The sequence below is a fragment of the Pundamilia nyererei genome, unplaced genomic scaffold (assembly GCF_000239375.1).
Source record: "Pundamilia nyererei isolate P.nyererei 1_Seehausen unplaced genomic scaffold, PunNye1.0 scaffold00052, whole genome shotgun sequence".
In the NCBI taxonomy this organism is placed as follows: domain Eukaryota; kingdom Metazoa; phylum Chordata; class Actinopteri; order Cichliformes; family Cichlidae; genus Pundamilia; species Pundamilia nyererei.
This window is the reverse complement of record NW_005187453.1, coordinates 2924139-2942170: the sequence shown is the minus strand read 5'-3', so window position 1 is coordinate 2942170 and position 18032 is coordinate 2924139. Positions and strand designations below refer to the sequence as shown.

The following is an 18032-nucleotide window of genomic DNA, read 5'->3' as shown; positions in this document are numbered from 1 at the left end:
GTTTTCCTCTTAATTATACTATTTGTCATATCAAGCTAATTTCTTCATGATAGTTGCAAAAATTGCTCAATGATGACAACGTAGTTTGACAAAAAATATATGAGTTAGCGGTTTGCAAAGTAGAGCATTCACTGGGCAACCTTTTTCCTTCTTTTTTCCTTTAGTGAATAGTTCACTTGGCATCTGGTAAAGCACATTAGTTTAACATTAAATGTGAAATAGACACAAAAAATAAATACATTCACTACAACAGTAGCATCATAGATTGGCTATAGTCACTCAGACTAACTGGGGATGAAGCTGGATTTTCTGCAATGAAGATATAACTCTAGCCTCAGTCTTTTAGCAAGATATTGGTAGATCTAGATTTTAAAAGTACCTGCTGCATGACTCTCAAAAATAGCATGCAATTCCAAATGGTACATATGCTAACTTTGTGCAAATGACCTTTTTTGAAAGCTTTGCAATAAAAAGAGACCTTAATGGACACCTAACTACTTTGAATCCCACATGGATCTTACACAGCATTTGTGCACCATATAATATAGTCTGCACATTTTTACTTCATCTAACCTTCAACTAACCTTTTTTAACATTGAATATTATTCTCTTTTTTTAATCAACAGATTTGCATTACTTAATGTTAGACCTTATTTCTGATCAACAGCACACTCAGACAGATAATTGCATAAAAATAAAGGGGGATAGGAAAATAAGAGAACACTGAACAAAGTAACACACATATGCACATGGACTGCCAGGTACACGGATGGAGATCCAAGCAAGCATATTACCAAACAGGATATTCTTGGACTTCTTGGCACCGACACACAGAAGCTTCTAATAAAGTCTTAGACAGCACTCAGACACCACCTTCTGTTCCTACCATGTGGTCATGTGGCTGTGCTTAACACAGAGAGACTCATCCCTGGCAGCCCGAGTGATTCTCTCACCTGGTGTCTCATGGGCTCACATGTGCTCCAAGAGTGACCCGGCAACAAAATTAGATGACAGGATCTACTTAACAAAACAGAGCTTTGCGCGTCTATTTGTAACACACAAACATGCCTCAATTTTCTTTAAATCCCTAAATTAAAGGATTTAGTGTAAAGTAGATCAATTTAGGCCCATTTTGTGTAAAATACCTCGTGCAGTAATAACAGGGTTTAACACATTGTTAAGGTGTTGATAGGTAGATTAAGGAGAATACCACATTGATGATAGTCAGACAGATATAAGCTCAGGGTTTTTTCTATAAGCTGGATTTGATAAATGTAGTTTCAAACAAACATCTGCATGGATCATTGGCACATCTGCTTCTCACCAGATCTCACGACTTTCTTCTCATAACATGGTGAAGGGCACAGGCTACTTCAATTGCATAACACTAGACACTTATTCTTAGCAATCGGTGTGATCTGTGCATGCTCACAGCCCAACTAGTGCTTCTCAAGTTCTCCAGCACATGAAGTAAAGCACCAGACACACATGCCTAAACTCACACAAGTCCTGGCAACGAGAAGATAGACGACTGTGCAGAAGATCAAGTTGCATGCTGCTCTGGCATGTGTCTGTGTGTGTGAGACTGAGGGAGAAAGGCAGATGGAAAATAGAAAGTGCTCTACCGATAGCCACCACATGGGGGCAACAGATTGAAGAGCATTCATGTTGTCTAGCTGAACCCGCTCTGAGGTCCTGGGATGAGCGCCAGAGCTCAAACACTGATGCTTTCTGTCCTTGTCTAAAGAAAATAGAAGAACCAAGTCATATCAGAGGCAGAGAGTTCTGAGCTTTTGGCAACTCGTTAATACTTTGCTTTTCATAACATATTTTTAATTTAATTTACCAAGTGAAATTATTATTAAACCCCAAACATTTTCATGACAGGATGATCTCATGAAAACTGAATAACTCATCAGGTTAAATAGTGTCTGGTGTTTTAGAACAGAAGACTAGATTAGAATAGCCTTTTATTGTCATCGTACATGTACTACAAAATTGTGTTTATTGTGTTTCTTGAGTTATATGTTTCATTCTACTTCAATAAGCCAATTATATTGTTTTCTGTTCTAACATATTATTTTACATGGACTGCTGAACAACTATCCAATGAAAAGGGTCACTGCATTTGTTGCTGCTGCTACTTTCCCATGTATGTCCTCAGAGTTGCCTTTACAATAAGCAGTCCAAGTGTACAGGCATGGTAAACTGCTTTTTTGGCTTGATTGTAACAGAAGTATGACAGAAGTAGACTTTCCACTGATACACATGACTGCAAGGTGGATTAATAAAAAAAAAAAATCTTGATCTGTGTTACATTTTTGGGAACTTCATGGGTAAGTTCCCTTTATAGGAAATACAGCAGTATATACGTTGCAATATATCCGATGATCTAAAGGCCTTCTCTGGCTTATTTCATATTTACTAATTATGTTACTGGGTATGATAGTGACGGCTGTTTGAATGGAAAAGATGCGAGACGTTTTGCACTGTGTTGATCATAAAAAAAGGCAGGCTGCTAATGCTATGACAGTTCTACTGTCAATACCTTACAAAAAAAAGCACTATTGAATTGAATGAATTGAAGGTGTGTAGTAGGAACAAGAAAAATGCTCAAAGAAGCCAAAAAATAATGATAAAACCACAGTTTTGAATTAAATAAGATATTGTAACTATATTAAAAAACAAAAAACTTCTTGTCACAGCCTTTTTTGGAGTCAGGAATTTTAACCACTATATATATCTCATGGGAGGCCAGTTTCTTTTTTCTTCAACCTAAATATTCCCATTAAAGTCTCCCAAATGACTCCTTGACTATAAATCTCCGATGGCTCACAGGCCAGAAATGTTTCTTCTGCAAATACTGTTTTTTTCATCCCGGACCACAAAACCTATCAAAATGAGTTAGAGCCTGCTGGGGTAGCTCGAAGCAAATTAATCTACCATAAGTTAGATTTTTAAGGCTCTTTACAGCCTTCACCACAGTGTTTTCACTCACCTTGGGATCTGGATGTTGTGTGATGGTGATTATAGAGCTCCGTTATCAAACCTGGTAACCTGTGTGAAGTGTACGTGATGTGTTTGTGTCTGAGCTCTGGTTTCCTCTGAAGAATCAAACACACCGCACAGGAGACTTTATGGTGATTGCACTGTGTAGTATTTGCAGTTCGGATTTTTAACCTATTCCTGCTGTAATAGGGCAAGAGGCTGGGTGCACTCTGGACGCAACATTTGCAGCATACATGTAAATATAAACAGTGTAACAGTCGACTGATGATCTGCTCAAAGTGTCTTGTTGGGAATGTCTTCAACCCCTGGAACCATACACAGCATAAGTAAATGTAGAAAACACACTAAAACACCTCTTACATACCCCACTGGTAATATATTGTACCAGTGAGTAACACAGTATACATAACAGCTCAAAATCACTGTTTTAATGAAAAGCGCTGTTTTAATTTGATGTAATAAGTCACTAAAACCCACCTGATTCTGTCATGATATGTTGAGCTCTTGCAGGCCTGTATACTATAATTAAAATAATTAAAACTGTAGAGAAGTACAGTTTTGATGGTGTGACTCACTTACTGTTGCCAGATGGCAAGAAAGCATTGATGTTTAGCGCGAGCAGATAAAGGCTGCGATAAAAGTGAAAGCAATCGATGACTTTTAAATAATCGAAAGTGAAACATAGTCAAACCTAGATCGCTTATTAGTCTGGTTTTATTCTGAAATGCAGTCAGCTGAAATAATGAAATTGAAATTTTTAGTGTTTGGGTGCACGTGTTTTTCATTTGATAACTCATCGTGCTTTCATTGCATATTTCCAGTCTTTGCCAAGGTTCTCTCTCAATGACATGCCTCCTGTTAGCATTCGAATTTGATGTGAATTTATGTTCTCTTTAAGTGAAGATTTCTCATGTTTAGTACGTTCGCTTGATCATTTGTGCTATCCAGTGACCTTGGAGCTAACTCTCCATTCACACCAAAGATAATAATGCTAATTCTGGTCATTGTAACCATTAAAAACTGCTACTGTTTCCACTAGTATTTTTATTTTGTTCATGACAACTTAGCTGGAGCCCCTGCTCCGAAAAAAAGAGGAACACGTTTGTTGCTGATATATTAAGTCTGAGCTATGGTAAGTGCTTGTGCATTTAAGCAATGAGAGGTTTTTATACAGCATTTATATACAGCATCTATACATACAACATTCACACCAATATGGTTGCTGCTGGCATGTCAGTCTACATAGACCCTCCAGCTTCCAACAAAAAGAATAAAAAATTAAAATAAAGGGAAGGTAAACATGAAGTAGATACATACACGCATTAACACGACAATAAAGAAAGCATCAGGTTCAAGTTGAAAGGAAAAATTAAGAGCATGCATATAAATCTTTGGGCATGGCTTCTGTTTAAAACATATATGATTTATTCTACATTTAACAAGCTATTTTCACCTTGTTTTATGGGAAGCACACACTTGGAACAGAACAGGAGATGGAATGTGATGGAGAAAATATATAAAAAGATCCAGAGCTAAAACAACATGGAAGGAAGCACAAGATATCACAAAGCAAATGAAATCACTGCTGCTTTTATCTCTACTTGGATTGAGAACAATTCAAATAGACACTCTGTGTTCTTGAAATGCAGCTTGGTAATATTACACTTTGAAGTCTATTCCTAGTACACAGGCAATATCTACTACATTCTAGTATACCGGTTGTTAAAGGGTAAAACACAAGTTAACCCATTGCTGCCTGCTCTACAGGCCAGCTAATTCATACAATGCTACAGGTCTAAAAGGCGATTAAATTGAGATTTCCACTGAGTGAGATTTTTTTGTTGTTGTTGGGTTTTTTTTTTTGGTTTGGGTTCATCTTTTAATTTGTTGTCCACTGAATAAATTGCACATATTATACACATTAATATGTTACAGCACTTATGTGAACATATATGCAATATTAATGCTTGCGTAACTGGTCCCGTGAATGATGTGCCCTGTGCACGAAAGCGTCACTGTAGTGTGCTAGTAGTTGCAGTAAGCTGTGGGTACTATCGTTGCACAAACCTTGAAGCTGAATATTGAATCTGATACGTTGTGTTTGAGGTCCACAGAGTTTTGAAATGAGTATGCGAATTAACTGTATCATCATTTGTGGAAAGGCAGTGTTGGTAGGGAGTCAGTGTTGTGGGGCTGTTGTCAAACACTCACACATACAAAACTCTCACACACTCATTTACAAACACACACTTCCTTGCAGTGGCATGTAGGACGCTCTACTTCTTCCTGTAGTTGCCGAGCTGGATAGCGGAGCGGTCAAAGACACAGCGGAAGGTGACTGGCTGAACTTCCCAGTAAGGCACGGGGTTGCTGAACAGGCTGATGCCAGAGTACATGGCCTTCTTGGTGTTGAAGCCGGGAGGACAGAAGTCCTCTGTTCCCACAGCAGCAATCTTGTTGGCATGAAGGTAGACCACCTAGAGCAGGGATTAAAATAATAACAACATTCGGTCACCGAACGTGCATGGCAATAATTTGGCTTTTCCAGAATAAAGCAGATTAAGAGGAAAATAATATGTCTCAAAATGAATGATAGCAACAACCGAGCCAGGCTTTTTTCCCTCCTCTCTTCAGAATGTTTAACTAAAAACAGTGGAGAAAAGGACTGCATACATGCTAATCAAGTGGTGTGTAAAAAATATGGAGAACTCAGGAAAATGACAAAGCTGCTAGGCTCTAGGAGCAAAGGCGGGAAAGTGGCATAACATTATAATGTTAATTACAGACTTCAGAGTCACCCTGCTAAATATGTCATCATATACAATGGAAAAGTCAAAAGACAGAACAAAAAGCATGAAAGAGACTTCTATAAATAATTTCTTTGTATGTGGCACCTTTTCTAAACATCTGGTTTCACTAAAAACAATATTGTTGTCCACGTTTCTTTGTTTTTTTTAATGTAAAAAACACCCTAAATATCGCAGTGTAGATATTCTTACAGTTGCAATAAAACCTTCTGTTATGCAACTTCTATCAGTCCCCATCGGCTGATACATTTCTGCTCATTCTATTGGTAAATCTCATAGAGGGTGTGCTATTTAATGTGCTCCAGCATGCTTACAGTTGCTGCTGCCTCTGCAAGTTTCTCCTTCTCATACTGTATCTGATCGTCATTTAATTATTGCCATGCCACTTTGGGCTTTCCACAGACTTGCGTGGGATGTCCGGGAACAGGAATTGCAGATGAATCACACAATATCCTTTTTGACTCAGAGAATGGAAGTGTCCCAATCTGTGCTGGAAGTAAAGGATTTGTGCAGACTGTGCATAGTTTGCAAATTTTGAAAGTTATATCAACAACCTGGTTCATTTCTTCCAAAAGTCTGGGATGTTTGCTCTTGACAACATTCACAGAAAAAGGTAGTTTGTAATCTAATACGTTTTGATCTATTGAGAAATTCAGGGAATTACCTTAAATGAAGGAGCCTTCTGAGATAAGATTGAAGCAGTAGTTCCACTGTTTGAGATATCAAAGTGCCAAACTAAACGTTAAATGGCCCGTCTACTTTCCCCCTACTTTCCAGATCAGATTGTATCAGTGTAAGCTACCAACAGTCAATAAACAAACAAAAAATGAATCCATATGACTTGAATTATGAAAGCCTTGGCTGACTTGTAATCGAGCATTGTTAACCTAAACAACCCAAATGAAAAAACGCAGCAAAGTAAACTTTTTCAGCATGGTTTACATCAGAGAAAAGGAGCTGTGTGTGATCAAACCATAAGAGAATGAGAAACATAACTACAGTGCTGGAAATAAGTGGTTGCAATAACAACCTTCCTTTGATTAAGATGTGTATTGAAAACTGGAAAAGTGCCATAATCCTAACGTTAATCAGATGAGTATGTACCTGGATGTACTTATGGTCGGGCAGGCCAGGAGGCACGCTGGTCAGAGCATTGTTGTCAAGGTGCAGCTCTCGCAGGTGGGGTGCGTTAGCCAATGTGCCGTTTTCCACAGAGCTGATCTGATTGTAGCTCAGACCCAGCCTGCAAGAAAAATCAGGAAGTAGAAAAAAGTAGTACATTGCAAACTAAGCCAGTGACATTCACTCCAAAGTCCTCAATAGCTAATAAAATGAGCTGAAAGGAAGTGAGAGAGATTTACCAGAGGAAATGTGCATGCAGGAAAATATCCACACCTGCTGCAGAGCCCAGAATCTCCCACTCAATTACTTCATTATGAGAGAATGGAAAACAAAAAGCATCTTATGCTCCTCTTCCCTCAACTTCTGCATCAAAGTGTTCTTTGTTCTGGTTTGGTATGCCATCCCTGGCATAATCTGAGCAGTGATCTTATAAACACGTTCTAGTCAAATTTATGAGCAAACCATTTATTTTGATTATCCAGAAACCACTGTTTAGGCTTTAGGGTTTTCCAGACAGAAAATTGCTTAAACAGTAACACTGCAGCTAGTTTTCCAGGTCAACAAGCCAAACCAAAGAGTGGAAACACAATTCGAAAAGGTAACTCATTCAGAAAGGTACATTATCATAAATTATGAGCCACAAGCTTAGACTTCAGCCTGCTGTACAAATGTCTGGTAGCTCTGTATGATATCAGGGATAGCAGATATTCTTGATGTAGTACTCATGTCAGGAATAGAGCTGCACGCATAGGAGCCACGCCCACCAGCTGTCCAAACCTTTTTGAGTGGCAACCAATCAGAAAAAAGCTGCCTAAAGGGAGCGGCAATGATGCAAAAGTGACTGCAGAGAAATGTGAGAAATGTGACAAAATGTGCACATTCAGACCTGAAGCTGACAAATTCAGATGACCTAGGATTAATGGAAAAAAGTGCGTGTCTTAAGAGGCTTACTTCAGTCTCCAGTGAACCTCCCCAGACTGTTCTTCTTTATGTACTGCAGAAAAACCTAGCTCTGCAAAACTCAACCAACTCCAAACCATAGGAGAGTGAGTGCCCCACTCACTCGGCTCCCTTCTGACTGCACTCCAGCCTGTCTGCAAGCGACTGCAGGCACCCTCAGCTTAATTATCATTCAATTACAAACCCCATAATAAACTTTTTCCCTCTTACACGTAAATATGTGCCAGTGCTCTACTCTTAAATCCATTTGGGCCTCTGCATTTTTTTGAAATTCAGGACTCTGGACAGTCACGTTTTTCTCCTTTTTTCTAAGCATAAAGCATTAAATCTACAACTACTACAACTACTCACAGCCATGTAGTTGCAAGTGGCTAATACTGCATTGAAGAAGTGGTCCCACCGGCACTCACTTTAAAGCTCAAAATGCAAAGGAAATCACAGTTTAAAATGATAAACATATGCATATTACTTTGCCAGGTTATTTAGGCCTTTGAGCCTATCAGCTGTCAGCTTGGTGATTTTGTTTCCATCCAGGTGAAGCTCAGAGAGAGAGCTGGGCAGACCTGCGAACCCACAAGACAATAGATCCACATCAAAAACCAAGTGGTATTAAGAGGTAGCAACTTCTATGACTTCTTCAATCTTCTGTGACAGAAAAAAAGCAAGAAGAGGATATTTCTAGTCTAGGAATATGCAGTATTCCTTCTTTCTTTTCTTTTTACACTAAACCAAGTGTTTCACTGTAAACTAAAATCCAGTCGCATGCACAAATCTTCTTTTAGGAGTTATTTGTGGTAATAGATGAGAACAATACCTTTGGGGACCTCTGTGATGTTAGTGTCTGCAATGCGAATGTAAGACACCCTTTTCAGGTCAGCAAAAGCACCGGCCTCAATTCCTGCAGTTTTCAGAGGATTGGATCCAAGCTCTGAAAAAAAAGATGGAATTGAGGACACATGACGAAAAAAGAGAAATGGATCCCAAATTAGTTCCTCCCTGGATGTGTTACGGGAACAACGAGGGCTGACTAATGAAATAATTCTGTTTGCACAGTCATCTTTCTCCATGCCAGATTTCCTGGTTTGTCACAGACGGAGCATCATTCTCATACCACTTTCACTGTATTTCAGCTGATTGAATCCACACGCTGGCTTTAGTTTAATCAGTGACACAATGATACTTTATTTGTGGGACAGGGAATTTTAAGAGTTAGATATGAGTTATCAAAGTGAGGAGGAAATTAATGGGACAATTCACAGCAAGTTTTGTTGTTAGTTGCCCAGATTTGAAGATTTCAGTAGTGAAAACCTCTTTAATCTTGCAAATATAGTGAAGATAAACAACTCCTGCCTTTTAGTGTTCCAGTACATTTTAATCAAACAACTTAAGTTTGATATTGTTATTATTACAGCAGAAGAATTGATAATTGAACCTAAACACCAAATTCTAAGCTATAAAAACTGTAAGCTCATCATTTTCTACATATATGATTGGGAAAGTGTCACACCAAATTGGGAAGATGTGTTGGTATTTTAGGAGAACGCAGGGAGTTTTGTTACATTTGTGTGATGGTAGGGCCTCTGCCTTATCTTGCTTGTAGGCTTCACTATGCTGAACAACTTTGCGATTTCATGTATGAAATTTGCACAAGCGTGCAATCAGATAACATTAGAACCGAGCCAAGGGAAAAGCACAGATCCTTCTGCAGAGAATATTCAGAAGAACGGAGACACTATCTCCAAAATTTGGATCAATTCATAGCAAAACAATCTAGATGGATAAACAGCAGTACAGCTCATTGCCCAAATATGCACATTTGATTTGTAAACTGTACATTTCAGCAAAAGAAGTGGGGGTTGTATTTTAAGGTCACACACAAAACATTAAATCAGCCTTCCCAGGGGCCGTCAAGCCACCAGCTGCATACTGGGTGTGTTTACATGAGCAAGTTTGCTTCTTTTAAAATGTAAATCAGACCTGCTAGCTATTCCTCTGTATGTAATTACTTGAGGGAAGAGCAAAAGAATATGTATAAATATAATGTAGTAACTATATCAGTAAATTTTTATACCCATGACGATGACATGGGACATGCCCTGGAAAGAGGCCTTTTTAATCTTGGTGATCTCATTCTCATGGATGCGAAGCTCCTGCAGGCTCTTTGGCATGTTAGCCGGCATTTCCTTTAGCAAGTTCTTTGACAGGTACAGGCGCTGCAGCTTGGTCAGAGGGCTGAAGGCCTTGGGGTGGATGATAGTGAGTTTGTTGTTCACGAGGATCAGAGCCTGTAAGAGGGAATACAAGGGAAATAATATGATATTCTTGACTGTAAAATGTTATTATTGCTGCCTAGTGTCTATAACAGTGTTAAAGTTAATGAAAAAATGCATGAAATGATGAGTTCAAGGCATTAACAGCAACATTTCAGTCTAGAAAATACAGCAGCAGCGTTTCACATCCAGATCACTGTTTGATATTTATTTATATGGAATTTGAACATTTATTTGAAACTTTACACCTTGGTGGCTTCTAGTTTTTCCACTGAGAAAGTTTCATGGCTATATGCACCATAGGACTGTGAAAGAAATCGTACTTTCCGAATAAAACCGCAACAAAAACAAAAGATATTTTGAACCCAGCAGATGTTGTGGTGGTGGGTGTTATTACTAATGCATTTTCAGAGGAATCTCACTCCTGCTGTTGCCCTCTCTTGGAGCAGACATGAAGCAATATGTGGTATGTGGACCAATCCCCTTGTGAGGCCAGTTACATTACATTGGAAACAGCTCTGGCTGTCAGACTGAGGCATTTATTGCGAGAAGGAAAGCTACGAGAGTTCAGAGGTGTAAGGCTGTGAGGCCTATAGGGATAATGCTTTCCATGGACTGGGGGACTGTGAGAGGGGCAGTCGTGGTATTTACTATTTGTATAGGGAAATGGAGGTGGTGCTTTATGGAGGTGGAGGATCTATCCAACATCAAAAAATTGATTTAATACAAGACTCCAGCTTCCTCCCACCGTCCAAAGACATGCAATTTGTAGGGTTAGGTTAATTGATTAATTCAAATTGCCCATAGGTGTGATTGCGGGAGTAAACGTGAGTGCGAATGGTTGTCCGTCTCTGTGTGTTAGCCCTGCGACAGACTGACGACCTGTCCAGGGTGCACCCCGCCTCTCGCCCTATGACAGCTGGGATAGGCTCCAGCGCCCCTGAAAAGGATAAGCGGAAGCGAATGGATGGATGGACAAGATGTTTCCCAGTGTGGATAATCAAGTTTTATGTTGAAAGACAGCTGTGGTGAGTTTTATAGTTACATAACTTCAGACATTATATAATGTTGGGAATAACAAATGGTTCATGGGCACGCGACCCTGTGAAAGCGAATGATCTCTTACGTGTAGTCCTTTAAGGTTCTTGAAGTCATTTTCCTTGATCTCAGTGATCTTGTTGTTCTGCAGGTCCAGCAGGGTGGTGTCATCTGGAATATCCTCAGGGACAGCCTTCAGGCCTAAAGGAGGCGATTTCAATAAGAACCTGATTAACTGCATGTGTGGTTATGACAGTCAGCAGCATACAAGTGCAATAAATCCATCAGAATGATGGATGGTGGAGTTTGAAGTAAGGCGGTGACAGTGGTGGTTCAGGTGCTGAGAGGTTAACCACACTCTGACCCCAAGAGGAAATGGATACAAAACGGTTACCCGCTATTCTTCCCTGGTTTCTGTCCGCCTTTGTCCGACTGTGTGAAAATGTGTAGTGTGTATTTGTGGAACTTTGTGCTGTTGCCAGAGGCAATGTGTGCTCAGCATGAGCTGCAGGAAAGACAGTTTGGACACAGATGTTTGAATGTGATGTCTTGAGTTACTGGTCTTCATCCTGGGAAGGAGGATTTTTTTTGTCAGCTAACATGTGTGGATTTTTAAACCATCCCATAAAAATAATCAGATTGATACTGAAAAACATGTTTTTTTGAGCATCACTCAGTTTTTTTTTGATAGTGTGGATGATTCGATGATTTCGATTTTTCAAAGCAATAAACAAAAACAGGTGTAGCTGATTTGATGATTTGTTTTTAATTTGAACAGCCAAGAAAAACTAATTTTTCACAATTTCACACATTTCATTTTTAGGTCCTTTAAACTTACAAATCCACATGTGATAACTGTTGTGTGTTTGTCTGCCTTGCAGTGTTACTGAATAAAGCCTCTCCATGATGTCTGTTGCATACTGGCTTGGGAATATCTAACAGTACAGGATGGTGCTTTGACTTTAAGATCTTAAGAACAGACATTCCAAAGGGACAGAAAAACTATTTGATGTGCTGCGAGGCACACATGGTGGAAATGGACCTTGAAACAAATTTCCTTTGGCATTAATGCAACTGCATACCTGGACACTGAGGTCACATGAGATCCTTTTGCTTGCACTTTAGCACGGCACGTCATGAGCAAATTAAAAAAAAGGCATCTGATGTGAAAGACAAGTTTTCAAAAAAGTTGAATGAAGACATCTAGGAGATTTTTATGCTTCTGTGGTGATACAAAAAAACATACGGTGAGATTCCTAATGGGCAGTTTACATTTGAGAGGAAGAGGCGTAGAATAAACTGTTTAACAAAAAAGGTTACACTCTGTTTCTCCACTCCATACGTATGTCTTGACAAATTTTGGCTCAATAACTTGTGACTACTTCTGTTTGGCTCACCCAAACATTATTTCCTGCTGGTTTGTTTTTCTGTCAGCTTTTCCAACTTGGCAGTGCATGACACATTAACACAGCAGTTTGTGGTCACCATTACATCACTGCACTGTATAGCTCTAGTCTTACACACACACCTTTTATTATTCTTTTCTAAAAAGTCAAAACATCTCTGCTTCCACGGGCCTAAAACTCATTTTTTGATGCCTCTATTGTAAAAGCAACAATTTTGTAGAAAGCCAGCTGGAAAAACTTTCAAAAGGATGTGTTTGTGGTTTCTAATAGAAGCAAAAAATACGCCATATATATTAATATGTCAGGCAAATGACAACTGCTGAAAAATATGGCCTTAACCTAGTTTCCAACATCTGTCATCTGCCTCAGCTAGACACTATTTATTACAATTTACAGTCAACTATCTGGTGACAAATACAGCTTAATAAGTACTCCATGTAACCGGAGGTTTAGAAGAAAAATGGGTGGAACATGTGGTGCTGACTATCCAACAAAATACATGGTTTTATGACGGCATGTTTCATCTGCAGATTCATTTTTTATAATAAGAGTGTCAAATTAATTAAAAACCACCCCTTCAAAACATTTAACTTAAAACTTGGCTAAAAAGGAATGTTTTCTATTTGAGTGTGAATAATGATTTGACATCTCATGTGTGGAAAAAAATCTCGCAAGAAACTCAAAAACATTCAAGATAAAGGGCGTTGTGCAATGATCATGCAATCTGATGTGATTCAAAGTAGTTGAGCCATAAATGACCTGAATATGAACTCCATAAGGCCCAACAAATGCGTTGTTTTCTGGACACGAAGTTTGGCTTGTGATGTCATGCACGCTATGTTGGAGAGCTGTCTGCCCTGTATGTGATACAATCACTGGTTGCTAGGGACAAATCTGTATCCCTGGACTGGTTAGTAGTGATTCCTGAAGGTTGCTGGCTTTCTCGTGGGTGAAATGAGTTGGCGTGGTTGTCTGTAGTTTTTCATGTTGGTCTGCAAATACTCGCTGCCTAGCTGCCTTAAAAATAAAATCTGAGCCTCGGCACTGCAGCCAAAACATTTCAAAAGCAAAGCTTGAAAGAAAAACGCCTCATTACACAATAGCAAAAGTCTAATGTTAAAAAATGTTTAAAATTACAGCATAAATTAACTGAATGTTTCACTTCTTGTTTTTCATCTGTTAGCAATCGGGAAATGAGCAAGAAAAAACTGGGCCTCGAGTTTTGTCCTCACTTCACTAATCACTCAGTTTTATATCAGAGTGATTACAATCTCAAGTGCATGATTGCTTTGGAGTAGACTGGACTAATTTGGAGCCTTACAAAGAATTAATGACACTATTTATGAAATTTCCTGTCGTTTTCTGGAACTGTGTCTGGGAAGGATGAGTTGTCACAGAACCAAATGGCTCTTGGGAAGTTTGGGACTTTTTTTGGGTTGTTCAGAAGGGTGTGATGCCCAGGTTACTCACTTTATACCGTCATATATTTTTAAAAGACAATTAGCTTTACAGGTTTAATGGGGGATTGCGCCATTTTATTACTTGTAATGGAAAAAGAAAAGCTGTTCTGCAGCCTGTCAGCAAAACCTCTTTCTCACAGATATAATCGCAACTTTTGACCCTTACACCGGTTTTCCCCCTGAATGTTTTAACTGTTATCGTGCCAGCAGCAATCAGCCTCACTGAGAAAAATCCAAATCTCTGAGTTCTTTCAGACTTTCAGACATCCAAACACATGCAATGTTTATTCCTGTGTGTGTGTGTGTGTGTGCGTGCGTGCGTGTGTGTGTGTGTGTGTGTGTGTGTATCTGAGCATTTGAATGTCTATTGTGGATGTGCCAGCAGATCTGCGGAGCAGATGGGGGATCTGGAAAATAGTGCTGATGCAAGAGTGGAGACTAGAGTTGCATCTTTGGGGAAAGTGCTGCTGCTCACGTCCCCTCTTGGAGTAATGACATAATGGAACTGGTCTCTCTGACCGTCTGTGTTTGTGACTGCCTGTCTGTCCCTTAACCGTTTGAGTCGCCTGCTCGTATTTGTTTGCCTGTCTCCTTATGCTTCTTTTCCAGAATCTGAAACATCTTTTGTTTGTTTATGCGATGTCTGTCTACTCCTCATCCTAGTATCCTCCATTAGTGACACTCCTCCCTGTCCTGCTCCTTCTTGAAGCTCATACTTTCCAAACAAAAACAGGGCCAAAGAATTGTCAAACCGAACTGCCTAGTCAAGCATTTTTACATAATAACCAAATATAAATGAGGTCAGGGACTTTTGTGTGTTGGATTCTGAAAGATGACTGAACCTTTTGTGTATACCATACATGAGATTAGACAAACATGGCAGATGAGGTCCAAACAAAGAAGATGACTATTGAGTAAATTGTTGTGAGTGTGATGAATGAAAAACCCAACTAATAGTAGTTCTAACCTTGGTAAATAAACCATGTAAACTTATAGAAGCACTTTTTGGTTAATTTACGGTACTAGAATATATTTATGAAGTCCAGGTTAACCTTTAATCGCTGCTGCGATTAAAGAAAAGCTGTTATCCAGAAAAAGAAGATAATCTTGTTGTTACAAGAAATGAAATAAGACTTGCAGCATCTGGAAGCAGTTAATGTATCAAAACAAGTTCTCTGGAGGACTGTGCAAGAACGAGTAACACAATACACCCTTCCAATGACCCTTTGGGTTTGGGTGGAGCGAGGAAAGCAAGTGACTTCTTTCAGGCTCTTAACTCCTTCCCCCATAAAGAACATTTGGTGATCTCTCCAGTACCCTTAATGATGAGTTTTCACACCTCTATATATAAATTAAGATGTGGTTTGGCAACTAATAGGGTGGCACTAGTGAACTGTACAGGGAGAAATAACCATCACTACCTGATGCACACCCAATCTTTTTTTAGGAAGCAGGCCTGAAATATGACAGAAAAGAGAAGCTATGGTTACCCCTAGTAGGTGTCTGAGGAGGAAAAGAGTTAAAAAATGTAATGCCATGAATGGTACAGTGGAACAAGCTCAGGCATTTTGAGTCTAGAACAGGACTGCACATGAAGGACTGAATGAAGAAAACATTTCTTCTCACAAATGTTTAGGAATTAGGCCTTAAAATAGATGTTAGCTGTGCTCAAGCAAACCCAAAAGAAACATGCAAAGCATATCTTTACAGGTGATGGAGTTCTGTTTGTCTATATATACTGAAAGATTTTGGACTTTAACCATGGATAATTCTCATATTGTTTAATCAGTGCTAGAAAACAAGTCTACACAACCATATAAACCACCACTGGGAAGTGTATTGCCTTACCAAGGTCAGAGCACTGGATCACACGCAAGTGGCACTGGCATCTGAAGGGGCATTTAGGGCCTCCAATCACGGGGGGCAATGGGGACTGAGTAACAGGGTCCCCTGACCCCTCATCCATCATGAAGTCTAAGAAGCCAGACTGGCGAAAGGGCAGAGCCCAGCAGGCGGTGACCAGGAGCAGAGAGAGACAGGCAGACCTCATGGTGCTGATAGTAGGGAGCCTGAAATGACACAGAAGGTTTTGGGTGGATACACTTTGAATATAGTCTTTTAGTTTAGAAAATAAGTTTAGAAAATACCAAATTCTGTTGAATTGGATGCTGTTGAATGCTGCAATAAGTCAAAAGCAGACAAAAGAATTCAGTTTATAAGAAAAAGAATAAGAAATGTAGAAGTAAAAACACCTTTAGTTTAGAGAGATTAGTGAGGGTCATCCGACTGAGGGTTCCCTTACAGATACTGTTAAAAATAACAATCATATAAAATAATATATTTTCATTTTCATATTTAAAAAATTTTTTTTTTTACATTGTTACAATCCACGTGTCAGCCTTATTGTGACCATGGTCAAGTTTGCATTTCTACTGTTACTGCTGGAACTAGAGAAGGCTTAACATTTAAACATTTATAGAATGAGATATACAATACAAATGAAATGAAATGAAAGATTTCCTTTATCTGTCCTTTTGGCACCTAAGTTTCAGTCTGTAAGAGAAAATCATCCACTTATCCCCTTCTTACATAGAGCCTTTGTGTAATCCATGTGGATCCCTGGGTACTTTTACACCTACTCCACATCAACATCCTATCCCAGCACAAACATGGCCCACGTAGCCTTTCATATTCACACGATGATACCTCCCAGTCCAATCTAGAAAAAACATCCAGTAGTGCTCCATGCTTCTCCTCCTGTATCACCAATACAGCAAACCACTGCAGAATTGTCAGTATTTCTGTAGGTTGTATTGCAAACTTTGCTGAAATTATGAGGTGTATAAGGTGAACAGGAACAGGAGACAATATAGTCTCTTTCATACTGTATCACCAATTCATACAGAGCACTACCCAAACTCACACCGAGTCCTGGCTGTCAGGTAGTCCAGCGGTCCCCAACCCCCGGGCCTCGGATCGGTACCGGTCCATGAGTCGTTTGGTACCGGGCCGCGAGAGTTGAGGCTCAGGTGTGAAATGTATTTTTTTCAGGGTTTGTATTGGTTTTCAGCGTTATTTTGTTATCGTTCTTATCGTTAACTCGGTTTTCCTGGGTCTTTTCACGTGTGTTATGAATAAATCTTCTTTTTTTCGGTACCGGTACTAGTTTTATTTTGTTGTATTTATCCGCGACACCTTAAAGGCCGGTCCGTGAAAATAATGTCGGGCATAAACTGGTCCGTGGCGCAAAAAAGGTTGGGGACCGCTGAGATAGTCTACTGACATTTCCTGTATCTTCTCATGATAAATTCACTTGGAAAATCAAAGAAGGTGATCCTGTTGCTATCTAGATGGGAGTATGCTTTCTGCAGCACATACTGCAGATGTCTGCATGATCCATTCCCAGATTTGGTCTATATGCAAACTACAGAGGGTCAAGAGATGTTTTCATGAGCAGCATCAAGTGGGCCAAGACATTTGCTTTCTCCAGCCTGCCCACTGGTCGGCTGTCTGTTGTGCTTTGGCAGAGTTTCTGAATTTCCTCCTCTATGAGCTCTTACATTTTCAACTTAACCTTCAGCTCCACCCTATCCCTAGACATGAGGACTTCATCTTTTCATTAAGTATTTCATTCAATGACCAAAGGATTGTTCATAAATCAACATGAAATCCTTTTTGGGGAGATAGTGTGGTCACAAAATTTAATGTGTTCTGTGATTCTGCCAGCAAAACTGTTAATGTCCTGTCCATGAGGTGAACCAAGTACTCTGGTTCCAGTATGTTGTCATGGTCCTGGGTCGTGCGACCCAGTGTTTTGTGTTTTAGCCTATTTTGATGTTTATTCTTTGTTTAGGGTCACTAAGGCAGTCCAGCCATTTGTACATATTACCCGTGTATTAAGTCTCCCTTGCCCTTCGTGTGTTTATGTCTGCGTGTCTTATATTGTCAAGTCCATGCTGT

The 18032-nt window shown here is 39.5% G+C and overlaps 1 protein-coding gene across 1 annotated transcript in view; it reads right to left on the bottom strand.

Moving 5' to 3' along the window:
• Positions 1 to 4038: 4038 nt before the first annotated feature.
• Positions 4039 to 18032, bottom strand: part of dcn (decorin) — a 21026-nt gene continuing 7032 nt past the window's right edge. The window contains exons 2-8 of the mRNA XM_005733492.1: positions 15921 to 16141; positions 11295 to 11407; positions 9970 to 10183; positions 8713 to 8826; positions 8368 to 8461; positions 6921 to 7059; positions 4039 to 5486 (exon numbers count right to left, since the gene is read on the bottom strand). Coding sequence (XP_005733549.1) covers positions 5286 to 5486; positions 6921 to 7059; positions 8368 to 8461; positions 8713 to 8826; positions 9970 to 10183; positions 11295 to 11407; positions 15921 to 16122 — 1077 coding nt within the window. The 5' untranslated portion in view covers positions 16123 to 16141 and the 3' untranslated portion in view covers positions 4039 to 5285. The remainder of the gene's footprint in view (positions 5487 to 6920; positions 7060 to 8367; positions 8462 to 8712; positions 8827 to 9969; positions 10184 to 11294; positions 11408 to 15920; positions 16142 to 18032) is intronic.